The sequence below is a fragment of the Pantherophis guttatus genome, chromosome 1, assembly GCF_059756535.1.
Source record: "Pantherophis guttatus breed Tessera chromosome 1, ASM5975653v1, whole genome shotgun sequence".
NCBI lineage: Eukaryota > Metazoa > Chordata > Lepidosauria > Squamata > Colubridae > Pantherophis > Pantherophis guttatus.
In genome coordinates this window covers 128,601,951-128,620,990 of record NC_142063.1, presented here as the reverse complement: position 1 = coordinate 128,620,990, position 19,040 = coordinate 128,601,951, and the positions used below count along the sequence as shown (strand labels likewise).

Here is a 19,040-nt window from a genome sequence, read left to right as displayed (position 1 = left end):
ACCAATAGTTCTTTTCCAAAATTTGATTCCGGACTATTCAATTGGTTTTGTAATATTAAAGCTATTGCTGAGCATATTGCTGAGCACATTGTAAGCCGCCCTGAGACTTCGGAGAAGGGCGGCATATAAATCAAATTAAAAAAAAAAAAAAGGAAATGTCAAATGCATATTCCTTCTTTCATCCTGCCATTGTAAGCTTAATATAGCAATGGGTAGGAAAGAAATCATGGCTAAAGGGCACTAGGAATTCAAAGTGAGAAAAAAAAGCTCACCTTTTTTCCTAGCATTGAGGTAGATTTCATTCCACTTGTTTTAATGGAGCATATATTGGAGTCATAATTCAGAATCTCCTTTCTTTGTAGTTTAATAGGCAAGTGTTTTTATCCTCTGTCGGTTGTATATGGTAAAATACAATAGATGTAGCAATTCTGAAATTACAGTATAGTTCTATTTACAATGAAGCTAAGACAAAAATGAATCATGGTTATAATTCCTTTGGGTTCAAATCATTAAAAAAGTATTATTTTTGAGTTAGACATAACTATGTGGAAATATGTTATCTAATACATAGGAGAATTCCTCAGGGCATAGGGTAAGGTGGGCATATGATTTGAATGTCATAAAAAATTGGGCTGATTTCCAGATTTGGGTTATAGTAAATGGATAAGAATGTGGCTATGGATATTTGTGAAAAGTTGGGATACTAGTTTCTTTAAATATATTTATATAATTGTTTTAATGCATTTTTGCTTTCTTGTGCAGAAAATTCCCAAGTTATATTTCACAGCTCAATTAGCAAAGGCAATTTATTTCAAAAAAGAAAACCATTTAATTTATAAAAGCAGGTCCAGTTCTAGACCATATCAATAAAGTTCTTGAAAGTTGTTAGTTAGTAATAACATTTTCTTGTGGCATTAGCCTACATTTAGATAAAGTGTATTCCAGAAGCAAAGATTTTTCTCTTATGATGCAATTTTTTGAGTAGTTCTGAAGAGATCTTCAGTGGTGAAAGATCTCACTTAGAAAAATATAGAGAAGTTGTTTTAAAGAGGATTACCTCAAATAAAAGATAAAGTCAAAACTTTTAAGATTTTTTACGAAAAACATAATGCTTTAAATTAATTTCAGTAAGAATAAAATATGTTGTAACAGAGTTAACAGATTAACAGAGTTGGAAGGGTCTTTATAGTTCATCTAGTCCAACCCCCCGCTTAAGCAGGAGACCCTACACCATTTCTGACAAATGGCAGTCCAATCTTTTCTTGAAAGTCTCAAGTGATGAAGCTCCCACAACTTCTGAAGGCAAGCTGTTCCATTGGTTGATTGTTCTCACTGTCAGAAAGTTCCTCCTCATTTCTAGGTTGAATCTCTCCTTGGTCAGTTTCCATCCATTATTCCTTGTCTGGCCTTCAGGTGCTTTGGAAAATAGATTGACTCCCTCCTATCTGTGGCAGCCCCTCAAATATTGGAACACTGTTACCATGTCTCCCCTGGTCCTTCTCTTCACTAGATTAGCCATGCCCAGTTCCTGTAACCGTTCTTCATATGTTTTAATCTTACATTCTGCCATTCTGCCATATGATAGCTGAGCACAAAAATGAGCTCTATATGAAAAAAACTTAACTTGCTTTAGTTACAGTGTTCTAACTTGATTGTTCATTTCTTCAATAAGACAGTAGTTATTCCCTGAAAAATCAATGTTTTCTATTAGAGCTGCATGAGTGTAACACATTTGTGGTGTTCCTTTAGCATATGAACATAATGCCTCTAATATTTGACTATTATATTTCAGGTGTAGGAAGCAGTGATCCACCAAGCAGCAGCTCGAATATAGAGACCAGATTTTCCCATTCTGATCAGGACAGTGCATCTGTTTCAGGTTCATCAGACAGAAATGATGAGCTCACACGATCAACTTCAAGAGAAATAGAGAAAGTTTTTAATATAACCCAAATATCCAGTTCTAAGAATGATAACACCACTAGCTCATTCAATGTTGCTGATTCTTCTTATACAATGATGCCAAAACACACCAGAGAAATGAATTCATCATCATCTGGGAATAATGATTTCACTGAAGAAGCACTTACATATTCTGAGGCTCCATCAGAAACAACAGGTAAAAGAGAGGAATATCTTGTTATGTCAGATTTCAGAGTAATTTTTAAGTTGGTTGATGTAAACCAGATTCCTGTGGAAAAAAGAATTAAAATTACAGCTTCTTTTCTAAGAATCCAATATTAAACAATTTTAATAACAACAAACTTTGTTCAAAAGCAATTTATGAACAAAAATGCTTTGGCCTTTTTCTTATATTCTCTTTTCCAAACTTTACATTCTCTATTCTGATTGTTTTCTAGCATAGGTTCAAGGCAATGTCAAATGTTACAACAATTTTACAGAACAATTTTTCCTAAACTGATAATCTCCAGATATTTCAGAACAATCATTTATCAGAATATCACAAGGATGTTTTCTGCCCTTACATTCAGGAGAAGTAGGACATGAAGGTCTTTAACGTGATGAAACTGTATTGAAAAGTGTAGTAATAATATAAATAAAATTAGGCTACAACATAAACACACATACAAAGGAGTAGTTTATTCCCTTGAATGCACTGGAACTTCTCAGCAAACAATGATTCTTATGCTATCATATACAATATGTATTCCAGTAGTCTGAAGCTCTAATGCATGGGTGTCAAACTCGCGGCGTCACGTTGCCATTACGTGACATTTCACGATGTTGTTTCCCTTCACGGAGTTGGGTGGACGTGGCGTGCGTGTGACGCATCCGGCCTGCGGGCCTCCAGTTTGACATCCCTGCTCTAATGCATAGTGATTGCCTAATGATTGCCTCTTCTCTTGCAGACACCCAAAGTAGGCCACATGCCTTGAGTGACTTCTATATAGAAAAGACTGAGGCCACTCCGACTGAGAGTATGTCCTCTTCTACTGTGATCCAAGATGAGACCTTTGGATCTTTAACTAATCAGAGCAGATCCACAGACACAACAGAATTGTCAAGGTTTGATTTGAAAAATGCTAGTTCTTCTGTGGTAATCCAGACATTGTCTGCCACATTGAAAAGTAGAAAAGAAAATTTCCCCTCTACTGAAACGGATTTCACAGAAACCCTAGAACAGTCTTCACATACTATTTCATCAAAAGCTTCAAGTTATTCATCTTCTACAAAAGATTTTTCAAGTGAGTTTTGTTTTTTTTTTCATTCTTGGTACAGCCATGGTTATAAATCCACTAGAGATCAGGTTGTTAATTCATTCCCTATAGGCCTTCCAAATTGCTCTTTTCTTTTCTTTTCCCTTCCTGTTTATATTAAAAAAAAAAACCTTTATTTTCACTGATGTATACTTTTACAGGCATGAAGCCTGCAAATGGTAAACCTTTTCACTCAGGTCTCACGCTTTTATCTGACAAAAATGTTTATATTTGCTTTATTTATCACAGCAATTATACTCAGTATAATTGCTGTGGGTTTATATACTTATGTATATAATTATTTATATACATAATTATACCCACATATAATTATGTGGGTTTCACATAATTTTACCATGCAACGAAAATGTGAGTGCGCGCGCGCACACGGTTGCTTCCCTTGTGGGTGGGCCTTCCACGCATGCGCCTTGCTTGTGTGTATGGCTTGCAGACATGCGTGCAGCTTAGAAAACGTGGCTAAATAGGACGGCATAGCGCCAGGTCTCCACTACAAGTTTGCGTGAACCAGTGCGAACTGGCTGAATACAACCTCTGATTATTCTGCTCATTGAAACTATATGATAATTGTATTTATTTCACACAAATACAAGGATGTGGGGACTCTTATAAATATACAGAAAACAAGGTTGTGATTTAAAATGATGTATTCAGAATAAGCACTTGCAGCTGGCTAAAGATAAGGCCATTTTTCAGCTGGGCAAACATATGCCTTCCTTGTGTACCTCTTGGAATATTCATTCATTGAAATGATTTAAGATGAAAATACATAACGCGAAAAATCCTTGATTTACAAATGGTCACTTAATGACCATTTGAAGCTACAACAGAGCCCAAAAAGGGGACTTAGGACTCAGATCTGAAGTTATGATGGTTGGCCCTTCCTCACAGTCATGTGACTGCACTTTTGGGCACTTGGAAACATGGCTACATTTACATTGGTTGGCAGCATACCATTGTCACGTGACTGCATTGTATGATGGTTTGGAACACAACAGCATATGTAACAAACCATTGGCTCGTTTAATAACCATGACATTTGTATAATGGTGATTTGCTTAACAAATGGTGACAAAGAAACATAAAATCGGGTGAGTCACATGACTGTCTGATTTTACAACTGTTATAACTTATGAATGTGATGGGCGTCTCCATTAAGGTTGTAACTCGAGGACTTTCGATTCAGAATAAGCTGGAAGGGACCATAGAGATCTGCTAGTCCAACCCTCTGCTCAAGCAGTAGACCCTATACCAGTGATGGTTAACTTTTTCGGCACTGAGTGCTGAAACTGGAGTGCGCGCGGGTGCGTGTCAGAGCACCAGAAACTGGAAGAGAGCAGCTGGCCAGTGTGCATGCGCATGGCGGCCTGCTGCTCTTTTGGGTTCCGTCATGCGCATGCCAGGGGTGGGTTCTAAATTTTTTTACTACCGGTTCTGTGGCCGTGGCTTGATGGTCATGTGACAATTCTTTAGGATTTAGCAGAGGTACTGGTCTACCAGGCTTTTAACTGCTTGCAGAGCTGTACCGGTCTACTCATTTGTTTTTGGAGGCACCAGTCTACTCATTTGTTTTTGGAGGCACCGGTCTACCACCACACTGCCTTTTAACACTGATCAGATGTAGGGCAGCCCTTTAAAGCCCCGCGGCAAGAGTTTAAACAGTTTTTTTCCTTCTAGCTGATCAGCTGGGACTCAGGAGGCAGCAATAGATTGGGGGCGGGGCCAAATAAAAGGTAAGAATAACGTGGGGGGGGCAGGAGGGTCCAGCTCCCGAACAAAGAGAACCGGTTTGGTGACGTCATATCGTCACCGCTACCAGCTCGGCCGAACCGGGAGGAACCCATCACTGGCATATATGCGCCAGCCAACTGCTCTCTTCCGGGTTCCGTCATGCACATGCGCACCAGCCAGCTGATGTTTTCTGTGTTCCTATGGCACGTGTGCCAGAGGTGGCACGCAGAGCCCTCTCTGTGGGCGTGCATGCCGTCACCAGCTGCTCTTCCAGAACCCGCAAGAGAGCAGCTGGCTGGCACGCATACACACAATGGAACCCGGAAGAGCAGCTGGTGACGGCGCACACACCCACAGAGAGGGGTCTGCATGCCACCTCTAACCATTGTTTCTTCTCCTGCCCTCTGGTGTTTTGGAGAATAAGTTGACCCCATCTTCTTTGTGGTAGCTCCTCAAATACTGGAATACAGCTATCATGTCACCCCTGGTCTTTCTTTTCTCTAGACTAGCCGTATCCAAATCCTGCAACTCTTCTTCATATGTCTCCATTTTGTCTTCAGGCCCTTAATCATCTTAGTTGCTCTTCTCTGCACTTTTCCCAAAGTCTCGGCATCTTTTTTGTAATGTGGTGACCAAAATTGGATGCAATATTCCAGGTGTGGTCTTACTAAGGTTTTATAAAGTGGTACTGAGATTTCAGCTTATAGTATAGGTACTGTATTACCAATAGTATAAAATGTTATTAACTGTGATAAGTGAAACTTGAATTGTTTCTGATTTTATGGTACTACTGGAAAAAAGTCAAATACTTTTTTTTTTATTTAATTTTTTTAAATTTATTTTTATATGCCGCCCTTCTCCGGAGACTCAGGGCAGCTTACAATGCGTTAAGCAATAGCCTTCATACTTTTGTATATTTTATACAAAGTCACCTTATTGCCCCCACAAACTGGGTCCTCAATTTACCTACCTTAGAAAGGATGGAAGGCTGAGTCGACCTTGAGCCTGGTGAGAATTGAACTCGCAGTAATTGCAGGCAGCTGGATGTTAAATGCTGCCTTACTAGGAGGCATTAGCCTCCTATGCCACTCGGGCTACTTGTTAGTTTTTGGTAGCTATGTTCTCCATAAGATTCCATTTTTAAAAAAACTGGTGTCTCTTTATATGCAACTACAAACTAATTGAAAAAAGTGATAGCATTGAAAAGCAAAAGTAACTTTGTAATGCACTCAGAGAGTTTAGAGTAGTGTTTAAGGCACTGGACCAAAAAGCAGGTTACTGTGAGTTCTAGTCCTACTTGAGGCATAAAAGTAAATGGATGACCTTGGGCCTATCACTGTCTCTCAGCCCTAGGAAGCAGGTAAATTCAAGGGCTAGTCCAGATAGTCAACAATGCCTTGAAACCACACACAAAAAATATCCACCCAGAGAATCTGAGAAGTTATTGGATGAATCAGATAATACATAAACAGAAACCTCTTTTTATAACCATTACCTAGTAAAAGATAGATGAATTGAACCTCATCTTTTTTTTCCTAAGCTGTAATAAGATTAGCACAAAGTCACCATAAAAATAGTTTTTTTTTAAAAAAAATCGAAGTGTATATAACAAGGATATAGGGATTATGCCTAGAAGTTTAATTCACAGCATGTCTCTCTGGACAGAGAATAATCATGCTGTGTTGAGTTAACTTCAAATTGCTGAGAGTCTGTTCTTTTATTATGCCCCTTAATTTGATTTGTAGTGTTGGGACACATTGCACAAGTGGTGCTTATGAAATCTGAATTCTTAATCTTATTTAAGGCTCTACAGACCATTTTCAAACCATTAAGGGATCCGAGGTGGGAAGAAGATTTTCGATTGCTTCAACAGACAGTATCTATCTATCAACCACATTTGTACATGGGGCAGAAAGGACTTTACGATCCCTGCCGGATAACAGCACGTCTGAGGATGCAGCTGACAGCAACCCTTACAATTCCCAAACTTCCAAATCTTCAGGGGAAAGCTTGACTTTGTCTTCAGAGCCTGAAACAGAAACACATAATGTCTCACAAAGTGAAGTGAGCCTTGGGCCTTCAACTGAGCATTCACTGGAATATTCCTCTGGTGTTCCTACAGCCCTGTCACCAAATGATTCAGCAAGTAAGTTTGCTATATGGCAAAGAACAAAGGAAAAATGTAGATTGTAATCAATACGGTTTGTATTGTGCATGTCCAATATTGTAAATATGTGCATATGCACATACAACATATTGTACGTACATTCAGCATGCCAGCATATAAATTGGCATTCATGTCTATTTCTATAGACATATCCAGTATGTAGAATCAAAATACCTACATTTATGATGAAGTATATCATTTGTTTGGATTTAGTTTGTGCAGAAGTAAATGTGTATGATCTAAAGGGCAACCACAATACATTCTGAGCCAATCAAATATAATTACTTTCAGTGCAGTACTCCATTTCAAAATGCAAGGCTACATTTCTAATTCACTGTGCTTAATATTATAAGTAATATGACTTCTGATACTGAATTATCTGCCATTTTAAACATATGTGTCCAAATTACTATTTCAGCTATTAGAAGCACTGATAATTCAACTAGTGGGCCAAGAGTTTTGCATTTTCACACGATCAGCACTGGTAGTTCAGCCCCATTCAGTGAAGATGAAGAGCAAACTACACAACCTACAATTAACACTACAGTGATGGAAGAGTCTGAAACTGTCTCATCATATATGGAAAATTTTGACAGCACAAGATCAAAACCTTCCTCATCCAAGACATACTCTAGAATGACACATTTATCGGTAAAAGATTTGGATATCTCACCATCTTCAACTGAGGCTTTCCAAATTCTTAGTTCATCAACTGATTCTTCTTCCAAAAGTGAACTTTCAGGTTAGTTTCCTATTATATTCTTTTGCCAGCCTCAAACCCAATTCCTGTCTGGTTTTTTTCCTTAATATGTAAATGAATTGTGCTTTTCTTGGAGAATATTTTATTTGATGTGTCTGAAAGTGAATCAGTAACGCACTTGAATATATTTATGGTTCTTTTTTTTACTTTCAGATCAAGTAACATTAAATGTTCTCTGAATCTCACATGTATTATTCCATTAGTAATTGACGGGCATAATAGGCACTGAGTTCCATGTTGGTTATGTATCTAATATTTAATGCTTCTTTATGTTCTAGTTTGTGAATCCTTATCTTGAATTCTCTATAGTAAAATAAAGATGGCCAATTTGCCAATGGATTAAATCAGGGGTGAAATGCTCCCAGTTCGGACCGGCTCGGGCGAGTAGGTAGCGATGGCGGCGGGCAGTTCAGAGAATCAGTAGCAAAAATCCCTGCCCCCGACCCCCATGCCCAGCTGAGCTGCGTGATCATCAGAGCCTTTTTTTTCTTTTAAATGGCTCTGACGATCCAACCTCTGACGATCAGGCAACTCAGCTGGGATTGTCAGAGCCTTTTGAAAGCATTTTTTTACATGGTTTTACATGTAAAAAATGGTTTTAAAAGTAAAAAAAAAAATTGGCCACGCCCACCCAGTCATATTACCGCCACCACCAAGCCACGCCCACAGAACTGGTAGTAACAAATTTTAGATTTCACCCCTGGATTAAATTATAAACTATGTGTTTGGTTAATTGTAATGGGAAAAAAATGCAGTTTTCCTGTGTCATGAAGAATACATTTGCACATTGGAGAGTTCATTCTAAAATAGTATATTACTTCCCTTGGCTTAGACTCCTATAAGTAGCTCATGAAACTGGAAGGAAAGGGCCTTTTCTTTGTGGGGTAACCCATAGCTTCTTAGGACATGTTTTCTATGAATACTTTTCCAAGATGAGATCCTGGTTTTTTTCCTTAGGAAATGGGTCAAAACAGATTAAAAATGCTTTCTGAAACTTTGACCAGCCACAGCTAGTCCAAAAAATACAACTTGACTTGTCCATTGACCAATTGATTGTCTCCAGAATTTTCACATATAGTAGTATTCTGAAAGGCAGACTGTTGTTGTTAGTTGCAAAGTCATGTCCGACCCAACACGACCCCATGGACAACGTTCCTCCAGGCCTTCCTGTCCTCTACCATCCTCTGGAGTCCATTTAAGCTCACGCCTACTGCTTCAGTGACTCCATCCAGCCACCTCATTCTCTGTCGTCCCCTTCTTCTTTTGCCCTCAATCTTTCCCAGCATTAGTCCTTCCTTCTTATTAGGTGGCCAAATATTTGAATTTCATCTTCAGGACCTGGACTTCTAAAGAGCAGTCAGGGTTGATCTCCTCTAGGACTGACTGGTTTGATCTCCTTGCAAGGGACTCGCAGGAATCTTCTCCAGCACCATAGTTCAAAGGCCTCAATTCTTTGGCGCTCAGCATTTCTTATGGTCCAACTTTCACAGCCATACATTGCAACTGGGAAAACCATAGCCTTGACTATACGTATTTTTATTGGCAGGGTGATGTCTCTGCTTTTTAGTATGCTGTCTAGATTTGCCGTAGCTTTTCCACCCAGGAATAAGCGTCTTTTAATTTCTTGGCTGCAGTCCCCATTTGCGGTAATCTTGGAGCCCAGGAAAATAAAATCTGTCACTACCTCCATTTCTTCCCCATCTATTTGCCAGGAATTGAGAGGGCCGGATGCTATGATTTTAGTTTTCTTAATGTTGAGTTTCTTTGTAACAAATACTCTACTGTTAGGTAGAGTCAACCAGGTGTTTAGAGTGGATTTGTCATTTTTGTTAACCTATTGAGTCCCTCCCAAGAACCTGGGATAGGCAGATAATGTTGTTTGATGGTGTTAAAGGCACTGTCACAGGATGTAAGCTGTTCCAAATCAAGCTGCCTTTTGCAATTGATCAGTGGTGATTTTGTCAATGCTGGTTGTGTGCAAGTGATGCTCCATTGTTTTGGGATTGCACCCAAGGCACCTATTACTATTATTATTATTATCTTTGCCTTCATTGATTACAGTCGTTCTACTCCTATTTATACATTATTAGTCTTATTATTTGATTGTAATAGAGTTGGAAAGCATTCTCTTGAGTCCCAGAATGTATGAGAGGATTCAGAAGAACAGTGTGCCATAGTAATTCGATGTGGCAAAGCCATTGCAGAAAGACTGATGATGATCAGTGTGAATACCCTGACATTTCACATCCTGTGGAATGGTAAAGTCTAGCCATGTCCTAGCTCATCCTTGCTATCGCATGTCCATTGGTATAAAAGTGACTCCCAAAACATACACCTTCTGTCTGACCAGATCTCAGAAGTCCCTACCTAAGAAGACAGTGGGACAAAAGACCTGCCAAAGAAATCACAGAAAGCAGGCAGTGTAATAAGATCATCCATTCCTTGGTTTGGAATGCTCTGAACCAGTAAACAGGAAAGTAGAAGTTCCAGGATTGTGGCATTTATTTTGAAGTGTACCTTAGACCAGGAGTGTCAAACTCATGGCGTCATGGCAGCATCATGTGATGTATCTGGACTTTTTTCCCCTTCGCTAAACTGGATGTGGGTGTGGCCAGAGCGTGACGCATTCGGCCCATCGGCCAGGAGTTTAACAGCTCTGCCTTAGACCATCATCTCTTTCATTTTTATTTTATGAATAGAAAATTTATCTCAATAGTTAATTGTGGTTTGTTTCTTTTTCAGACACTGGAACAGAATACCAACCAATGAGTGGAACTGACTTTGGGAAGCAGACCTCTGTTTCTCATACTGATAGCACATACACCTTAACTACCTTTGCCAAGGGTGGAGAAAGGACATTGCTGTCTCTTCCAAACAACAGCACCTCAGCTGATTCCTCAGGAAGTTCCACTTACTCTGTGGAAATATCCAGCGCTTCCGAGTCAGTTCAGTCTTTCTTTTCAAGTGAGATGGATTTTTCTGAAAATTCAACAGAGCCTTTGGCAGTTCATTCCCTGAAAACACCAGAGTATTCGACTACAGTGAGTGAACCACACACAACTCAGTATTACTTAGAATCAGAATCTGCATCCACTGACAGCTTGTCATTTTCATCTTCCTCTACAAGGCTGTCAGAGCAGGATTCACTTCCACCAGTTCACCCATCCACTTCGTTTTCCTCAGCCAAGTCTTCTGTCCCATCCTCTTTTTCTACTTTCCCGTTACCATTATCATCATCTCCACCCACATCTCTAATGACATTTTCGCCCATGTTCTCATCCACAAAACCACCCACATTGCCTTTCTTTCCCTCTGTGTTGCCTTCACTTTCTTCAACACCTTCGTTGTTACAGCCTAGTGAAAGTCTTGAAACAAGTGTTTCTATGACTGAGCCTGAAGGAACAACTGGAGCAGAACTACGCACGACAGGAACTTCCCATGGCGAATACAACCACCCAACTACAGTGCATCCACTGGTGAACAACACTATTCTGATGACAACTGGAACTTCTCTTCTGGCTGAAATTACTGAACAGCCTGCCCACCGTTCTTCGCAAAGAACAACTTCCCAAGAGGAAACGAAGGGACGGACACTTACTCTCCCAGGAATCAGTATTGAGAATGAACCCATTACAACTACCTCTTCACCCTATTTCCAGGAAATGACCACTACTTCTGAGTCCGCAAAAGCAACTACAGCTATACCGTTGCATACAACCCCTCAAAAGGATACTTTCCCTTCATCAACAGTAACCATAGGCAAAAAACCTACAGAAATAACACACACACCTGGAAGATTGCCTACTTCAGCATCAACTATGAATTATTTGTTCACTACAAAGCTTCAAAAAGTTCCATTGCCTTCTCCTACTGAAATATCTTCTTCCCCTGGAATTCCCCCAAAAATGGTGGAAAAGAGCAGTACGACTACTGTGAAAACCACAGTGCCCAGGGTTGTTATTACCTCTTCTCCCTACACTTTAACTTCTCAAAAAACCACTGTTCAGTCTTTTCCTGCTTCACTGATTCCTTCCGGACGAGCCACGACTGTGAATCTAGGAAGCTCAAAGATATCTCCAACTGTCTATGGAAAAGGTACTTTTGTTTACAAATGTTGGAAACAACATTGGCCTGAAAAATGAATTTAACTTGTGGTAGATAATTGCATACTGGAATGGGAGCACTTTGCATAGATTAAAAAAAGTATTTGAATTTCATGGAGATCAGAGTAAGATGTAAAGATGCCATATAGAATTAAAAGTTATTTGAAAATGGGGAAGGAAAATCTTTAACCTATGAAAAGGCTAGACAAAAAATAATATGTGTAGGTCAATTTCTTAAAAACAAATAGCAGCAAATATGCGAAGAAACACTTAAACATATTGCTAAGTAATGGTGGAAATGTTGACTCTTTTCTATAATCACAAAGGCATATGCAATTTAATTAAGTGGAAGAAGGTGAAAAGAAATCTCAAAGTATATTATCTACTATAAGGCAGCTCAGCAGTTAAGAAGCTGGGCTTGTTGGAAAGCCAACATTCCAGGTTTGAGACCCAGGCGCAGCACGACAGGGGGAGCTCCCATCCTCGCCTCAGTTCCTGCCAACCTAGCAGCTTGCTAATGCAAGTAGATCAATAGGTACCACTACAGTGGGAAGGTAACAGCACTCTGTGACATCATATTGGCCACAAGACTCTGGAAATATCTTCGGACAATGCTGGCTCAATGGTCTTGAAATGGAGATGAACACTACCCCCTATAGTCAGCAACAACTAGCAGAGTAAAATCCACAGGAACACCTTTTTAAAATTATCTATCATTCCTGAAAATAATTTTATTGCGCAAGTGCTCAAGTCTCCTAATAAATGTTTGCAATAGGCATTCACAATTACAGAATTTATGTAATCATTGTGTAATCTGAAATCACAATTTTGAGTACTTGAGGTCTATTTCAAGTCTCTTGTTTGAGAAGAGAAACTTTGTCTTTACCATTAAGTGGCCAATATTATTACTAGGTGTCATAGGCTGTCTTCCAGAAAATAAATGCGTATGATACCAAGTACAACTTGTGGTATCCCAATATCGGAGAAGCTGAAAGTAATGCCATAACCAGCAAGGAAATGATTCGATAATTGTACAGGACTTCAAACAGGTCCAGCCCTTTCTTCTATAAATGATGTAAAGTTTAATTTTATCAGCTCTGGCCTACTGGCATAAAGATTTTTTTTGCTAAAGTGATTAATCCCTCTAAAGTTTTCTTTTCTATCTGGAGCTGGAAGAAGGCTAAATCCTGAGCTGGCCTTTTGCTAGTTCCAAGGTAAGTAACCTATATCTCATTAGGTTCTGCCAGTCTCCAATCCCTTAGATCAAGGGTGGCCAAATATGGCCCCTTTATGACCTGTGGACTTCAACTCCCAGAATTCCTGAGCCAGCTTGGCTGTCTCAGGAATTCTGGGAGTTGAAGTCCACAGGTTGTAAAAGGGCCACAGTTGCCCACCCCTGCCTTAGATTGTGCCACAGAAATTCAGTGATCTCCATAACATCAGTATCTGGATGGCTGTATGTATGGTCCAGTCATTCACTTTGTCATAATTCAACTGTTTCTCTGTACACCCTGTGCTTTCTATTGAAGACATAGGTGGCCATTCTACAATGGCCATTTTACTCCTTTTTCTCTCTTCTGTTTCAGATGTAGATGAATGCCTGCCTAATCCTTGTCCGCCTATGTCTACATGCACTCGTGTACAAGGTTCATTCCAATGCATTTGTTCCTTGGGCTATCAGATGGGAAAAGGAAAATGCAACTTGGGTAAGAGCCAAGAAACAAAATAATAATAGCTAAAATATTCTCATTGTAAAAAATGGGTTTGTTTTTTTTACCAAAAATGTATTTAACCCTAACCCTAACTTCATTTTGCTGATTAGTGACCTTAATTTGACACTGTATATTCTATTACATTACCATATATATTAGATTTCTGATATTGTCAGTTTGATTATATAATAATCAGGAGAATTCTTGGCAGTACAGTTGACTCTGAACTTCAGAACTAAGCCTAACTTATGATCTTTGGGCAAGATTATTACATTCAAGTTACTGACAGGTATGGGATTCATGTCACTTCAGTGGCCATATTTTCTTCTTCAGGGGTTTCCAGCCTTGGCGACCTTAAGACTTGTGGACTTCAAGTCCCAGAATTCCTCAGCCAGCTATGCTGGGAGTTGAAGTCCACAAGCCCAAAGGTTAGAGAGCCCTATTCCTCTGGACAGCTGCAGCAAAACCACATTGAGAATACTTGCCTTCACATCAATGTAATTTCAGACATAAAGCACCGAGAAAACAGTTGAAGCACGCCAACTGCCATTTTAAGGTTGCCAGAAGAGGAATGCCAAGTAGTTGCCTGCCAACCTGCAGTCAGAGCAGCAGCAGTTCCACCTCAGAGCCAGAATTTCCACATTGGCATCTGTACTGGCATGTCATGTTATTAAAAAATGTATATAGATACTGTAAATAAGAATATGAGAAACATATGTCTTAAACACTGATTTGACGATTGGTTCAACTGACATTGTTAAAACATACACACACAAACTACTCATATGATTTAAACTAAGATCTTTTTTTAAGACTATGACAACTTCAGGTTAAAATACTTATTTGAGTCTTCCTACTCTTCTTCTCACTGCATCCTGTGTCATAGTTTTCTCCCATGTTCTCCACTGAAATCAATAATCCTAAAAAGGCGAATGTGTGTGACAACTCAAATAAAGCTCTTTAAGTTGCACCAAAGGTGGGTTTTTTTCAAGAGGCAACTGGACTTTCTGATTTTTCTTTGAAGACGTTTTGCTTCTCATCCAAGAAGCTCCTTCAGCTTTGACTGGATGGTGGGGAATGGGAGGATTTATATTCCTTGCAGACAGCTGGTCATTTGCATCCTTTTAGAAGTATAAATCCTTCCATTCCCCACCATCTGGTTCAGAGCTAAAGAAGTTTCTTGAATGAGAAGCGAAACATATTCAAAGAAAAAACAGAAAGTCCAGTTGCCTGTTGAAAAAAAAGCACTTTTGGGACAACCATGACCTGGATGACTGAGAATCTCCACAGACTCTTGTACTTTAACTCATCGCTCTTCTTGCTACGAATGAAAAACACAGGACTATCCCTATCAAGACAGCATGAGAGTTCACCAGTGATACACTCCCTTGGGGATGAGAGCCTTCTGAGTCAACCTAAGCTCTGTAATAGGTTGGGAATGCAAATGATCATGGCCACAGACTACGGACTTTGATGCTTAGCTGATTCTAGACCTCTCCATATTTATAGCAAAATCATTCTATCTCAAAACCCTTTTATCCCCACAATTCCTAGCCAAGTTCTTTTTCTAGCTTTCCTTCATTCCTTACTCCATAGATTACCAACTTTCTCTCCCTACCCCCCAATACTGATAGTCTGCCCAACCTTAGTTATTTGGCCTCTCTAGCAACCTTCCCAGACTGAAGCACCGTCCCAGAATTTTAATTCCTAGAATTTGGGGAAAATTGGGCAATTGAAATCCACATCCTTGTAGGTCACCTAAATTGCATCAGGCTGTTCTTGCCTTAATGTCCTTCCACCAGCCCCTGGAATATTCCCCCCCCCCCCAAAAAAATCCATACTAATGGCTTTTTTTATTCTTCTTGTGGCTGTGAAAAGTATCTTTTTTGCTGTTAGGAAAGCAGCTGGGAATTTTGCAAGGGGGAAATATACCATTAGAAGGGAAAGGTAATAGATGCCAGGCGTGCCCAATGCGCCATAAGGCAGGTTAGAAGTCAAAATAATGAGGATGATACCCACTCTTGGTTGTATCCTTCTATAGATGATTTCTATGTCTTTGCATCTTTTGTACAAATGCAGCTTAGCCCATAAAGTCAAAGCTCTGACTTACATATCAAAAGTCATGTTTCTACCTTATTTTGCAAAGAAAAGGCGTAAGAGTGAATATGTCTGTATGCATGAGAGAAAGAGAGGGCAGGGATCTAGTCCAGGGGTGGGTTCTACATACCTTTACTACCAGTTCGCAACGGGATCGCACAAGCATGCTCGCTTCGCTCATGCATGTACCTTGCTTCTGCGCATGCGCAGATCATCAATGATGACATCTGGGATGCTGGGTGGGGCCTCCCACCGGTTTTACTACCGGTTCTTATGAACTGGTCTGAACTGCTGGCAACCCACCATTGATCTAGTTTTAGTATTAGCTAACAAGGTGTTCTCTCATCCACAGTAAGGACGTTTGTTGGTCACTTTCCACTAACGTTTAACACAACTGAAGGGACCTATGCAGAACTACATCAAATTGAAAGTGTTATCATAAACCTGGTGAGTGTAATAATTATCCTTTAAATAACTTTTTTTCATAATGGCATCTTGTGTGAGGCCATTTTTGGAAATTTTAATAAAATCTCCTGATGCTCTCAGTATTCAGAGAGAAAGGGAAGAAATGGGCAAGCTATAAGAGGGCAACTATATGCCATTGGCAGTTGGGTGGCTATATTGGATCCTGGGTAAGTCCTGGGTTCAAGGCACCATTGCCAAACTTAGAATTCTTGGTTGAGCTTTTTTTCCCCTTGTTTTCAGCTGAACGAATCCCTTTCAACAGTTCCTGGTTATTATACTTCAACTGTTAAAGCCTCAAGGTAAGGAGCATATCACAGTGAAAGAGCTGGGGTATAATTTTATATTTTCTTCCCTTCCTTATTGATATGGCTGGTGTGTGTGTGTGTGTGTGTGTGTGTGTGTGTGCGCGCGCGCGCACCTGTGTTTCCCCCAAAATAAGACTGGGTCTTATATTATTTTTGGCTCCAAAAGACGCATTAGGGCTTATTTTCCTGTTAGGTCTTATTTTCGGGGAAATACGGTACTAAAAGCATCTGGCTGATGAGCTTAACTGGGGCTTATTTTGTGGGTAGGGCTTCTATTAAGAGCATCCTGAAAAATCATGCTAGGGCTTATTTTCCAGTTGGGTCTTATTTTTGGGAAAACATGGTATATATAATATATATGTGATATATATATATATGTGTGTGTGTGTGATATATATATATATATATATATATATATGCATATTCTTTCTAGCCAGGTTTTACCTACGTAAACTAAGTTGTTCTGCAGCCCTGGTTAGGGTTACAACTTAGTTTACGTAGGTAAAACCTGGCTAGAAAGAATATGCACATAAAAGCCTACGAAAAAGAAAAAGACATATATATATATATATATATATATATATATATATATATATATATATATACATACATACATACATACATACATACATACATACATACATACATACATATAGAAGAGGCGATAGACATCACGATCTCCGGAACGTTTAAAAGTTTAAATTTTTTTTACATACACACACACACACACACACACACACACACACACACACACACACACACACACATTCCATATGTATATGTATATATATATATATGTGTGAGTGTGTATGTATATGTATATGTACATTATATGTATATGTATATGTATATGTCTATGTCTATGTACAACATTCCAATGGTCTGACTTAAAAATTTCTATGTTATGCTTCCACAATTGGAGGAAAAGCAAGTAACTTTAAATGGCTCACTCTCTCTTCAGGCAGGAAGGTACTGTTCAAATATCCATCCTGAGCACCTTTTCCATGGCTTCCAACGTTACCTTTTCTGAAGTAATCGGCACAGTGCAAAGCCGGATCCGAGCCTGCAAAGCTCCCACCCTACCCTGCCAGTTCATCTCTAACTTGACCCAGCTCTATAGAGGTAAATAGTGTTAGAGTTTCTAAACAAAGAAAAGTGTTTCAAAATAAGTTTATTTACAATAAACAAAAACATTTTCTTCATAGCTGTCTTAGTTGAAGTTGGAGATATCTCAAAACATCTAGAGGCTGGAATGCAAAGATCGAGTCTGTTCTGACATGTGTCATTTGTCTCATTATTAAAAAAATACTCTATACATGGGAAGGCTGTTTTCATTGTATGTGAGGCTTTTCATCTCAGAGATACAACATTTGAACGTGTCTCTAATGACCTGCGCACAGTTCTGAGAATCAAATAACAGGGAGGATACATTTAAAACAAAAACAAAAAGATAACAGTTACAAAGACATTGTGATTAGTTAGATTTTTCAAGAGTGTTAATCTATTGGTGGAGATCCGTAGTCTGTTAAAGCACTACTGTAATCACACAATTGCCCTTGAAGTACTTTATGAAAAGGATTAGTCTGCTTGGCACCTCATGAAAGGCATGCAGGGAAAACACACAAGTCAGAAAAACAAAAACCGAAATACCAATGTAGAAAATTGCCAAGGTAGATAAATGTAAATCCCACATCTTTAGTGTGAGTTTTTCTCATGGGGTGTATATAATATAATAATCAAAAAAGAAAGCAGAGAGACGTAACATTTCCTAACTCTAAAAGTAAGCTAACTGGCATTGTGTGCTAAATTTCACACAGAAATTCTGCAACTCAAGGAAGAGCGAAGAAATCTTCTCTAGTCTCATCCTCAGAAAAAGTGTTAATAGAGAAGAAGCTCATTTCAGTTAAACTCCTTATTTTAATGCCTATTTTGCTTGGCAGCAGAGTTGGGTATATTCTTACAGTTGCTTTTATTTGGATGGGACTCTTAGTTGCGTATAGTTTAGATAAAGACAAGAAAGCACTTTGGGACATCAAAAATTCTGTGATGTGATTTTAGCTTTATTGGTATAACTCGAAAGAAAATAAGATGAGTTTTGTTATATTTTTTCTTTGAGAGATGAACAAAGCATAACTTTTCTTGGTCCTTTACGCTGACATCTCAGAAGGGAAGCTAAGTACAGAATCAAGTAAAAGTTGTAATTTGCAAAGCAAGAATCCAGTAAAGATGCTTTTTTTTCCTTTCCAAGCAAAGTTATAACACTGAAAATGTATTTTCCCCCCCCTCTCTTTCTCTCTTTTTAGTTGGTGGTCTATGTAAACATAAAGATCCGGAATGTGACAGAGGGACTTCGGTGTGTGTAGACTTGGATGGCATTGCCGTTTGCCAGTGTAAACCTGGGTATTTCAAATATAACAAACTGGATCATTCATGCAGAGGTATTGTGCTTTACACAGCTAGGTGT

The 19,040-nt window shown here is 39.1% G+C and overlaps 1 protein-coding gene across 2 annotated transcripts in view; it reads left to right on the top strand.

The window, feature by feature from the left end:
* Nucleotides 1–19,040, top strand: part of HEG1 (heart development protein with EGF like domains 1) — an 89,875-nt gene that overhangs the window by 57,570 nt on the left and 13,265 nt on the right. Inside the window, exons 10-20 of one of the 2 annotated variants that reach the window (XM_060687919.2) lie at nt 1,793–2,119; nt 2,871–3,206; nt 6,772–7,113; nt 7,553–7,876; nt 10,637–10,935; nt 11,248–11,989; nt 13,584–13,703; nt 16,159–16,253; nt 16,512–16,570; nt 17,538–17,698; nt 18,880–19,014. In XM_060687919.2, the coding sequence (XP_060543902.2) occupies nt 1,793–2,119; nt 2,871–3,206; nt 6,772–7,113; nt 7,553–7,876; nt 10,637–10,935; nt 11,248–11,989; nt 13,584–13,703; nt 16,159–16,253; nt 16,512–16,570; nt 17,538–17,698; nt 18,880–19,014 (2,940 nt within the window). Of the gene's footprint in view, nt 1–1,792; nt 2,120–2,870; nt 3,207–6,771; nt 7,114–7,552; nt 7,877–10,636; nt 11,990–13,583; nt 13,704–16,158; nt 16,254–16,511; nt 16,571–17,537; nt 17,699–18,879; nt 19,015–19,040 lie in introns of both variants that reach the window. The other variant, XM_060687918.2, reaches the window with a different exon arrangement.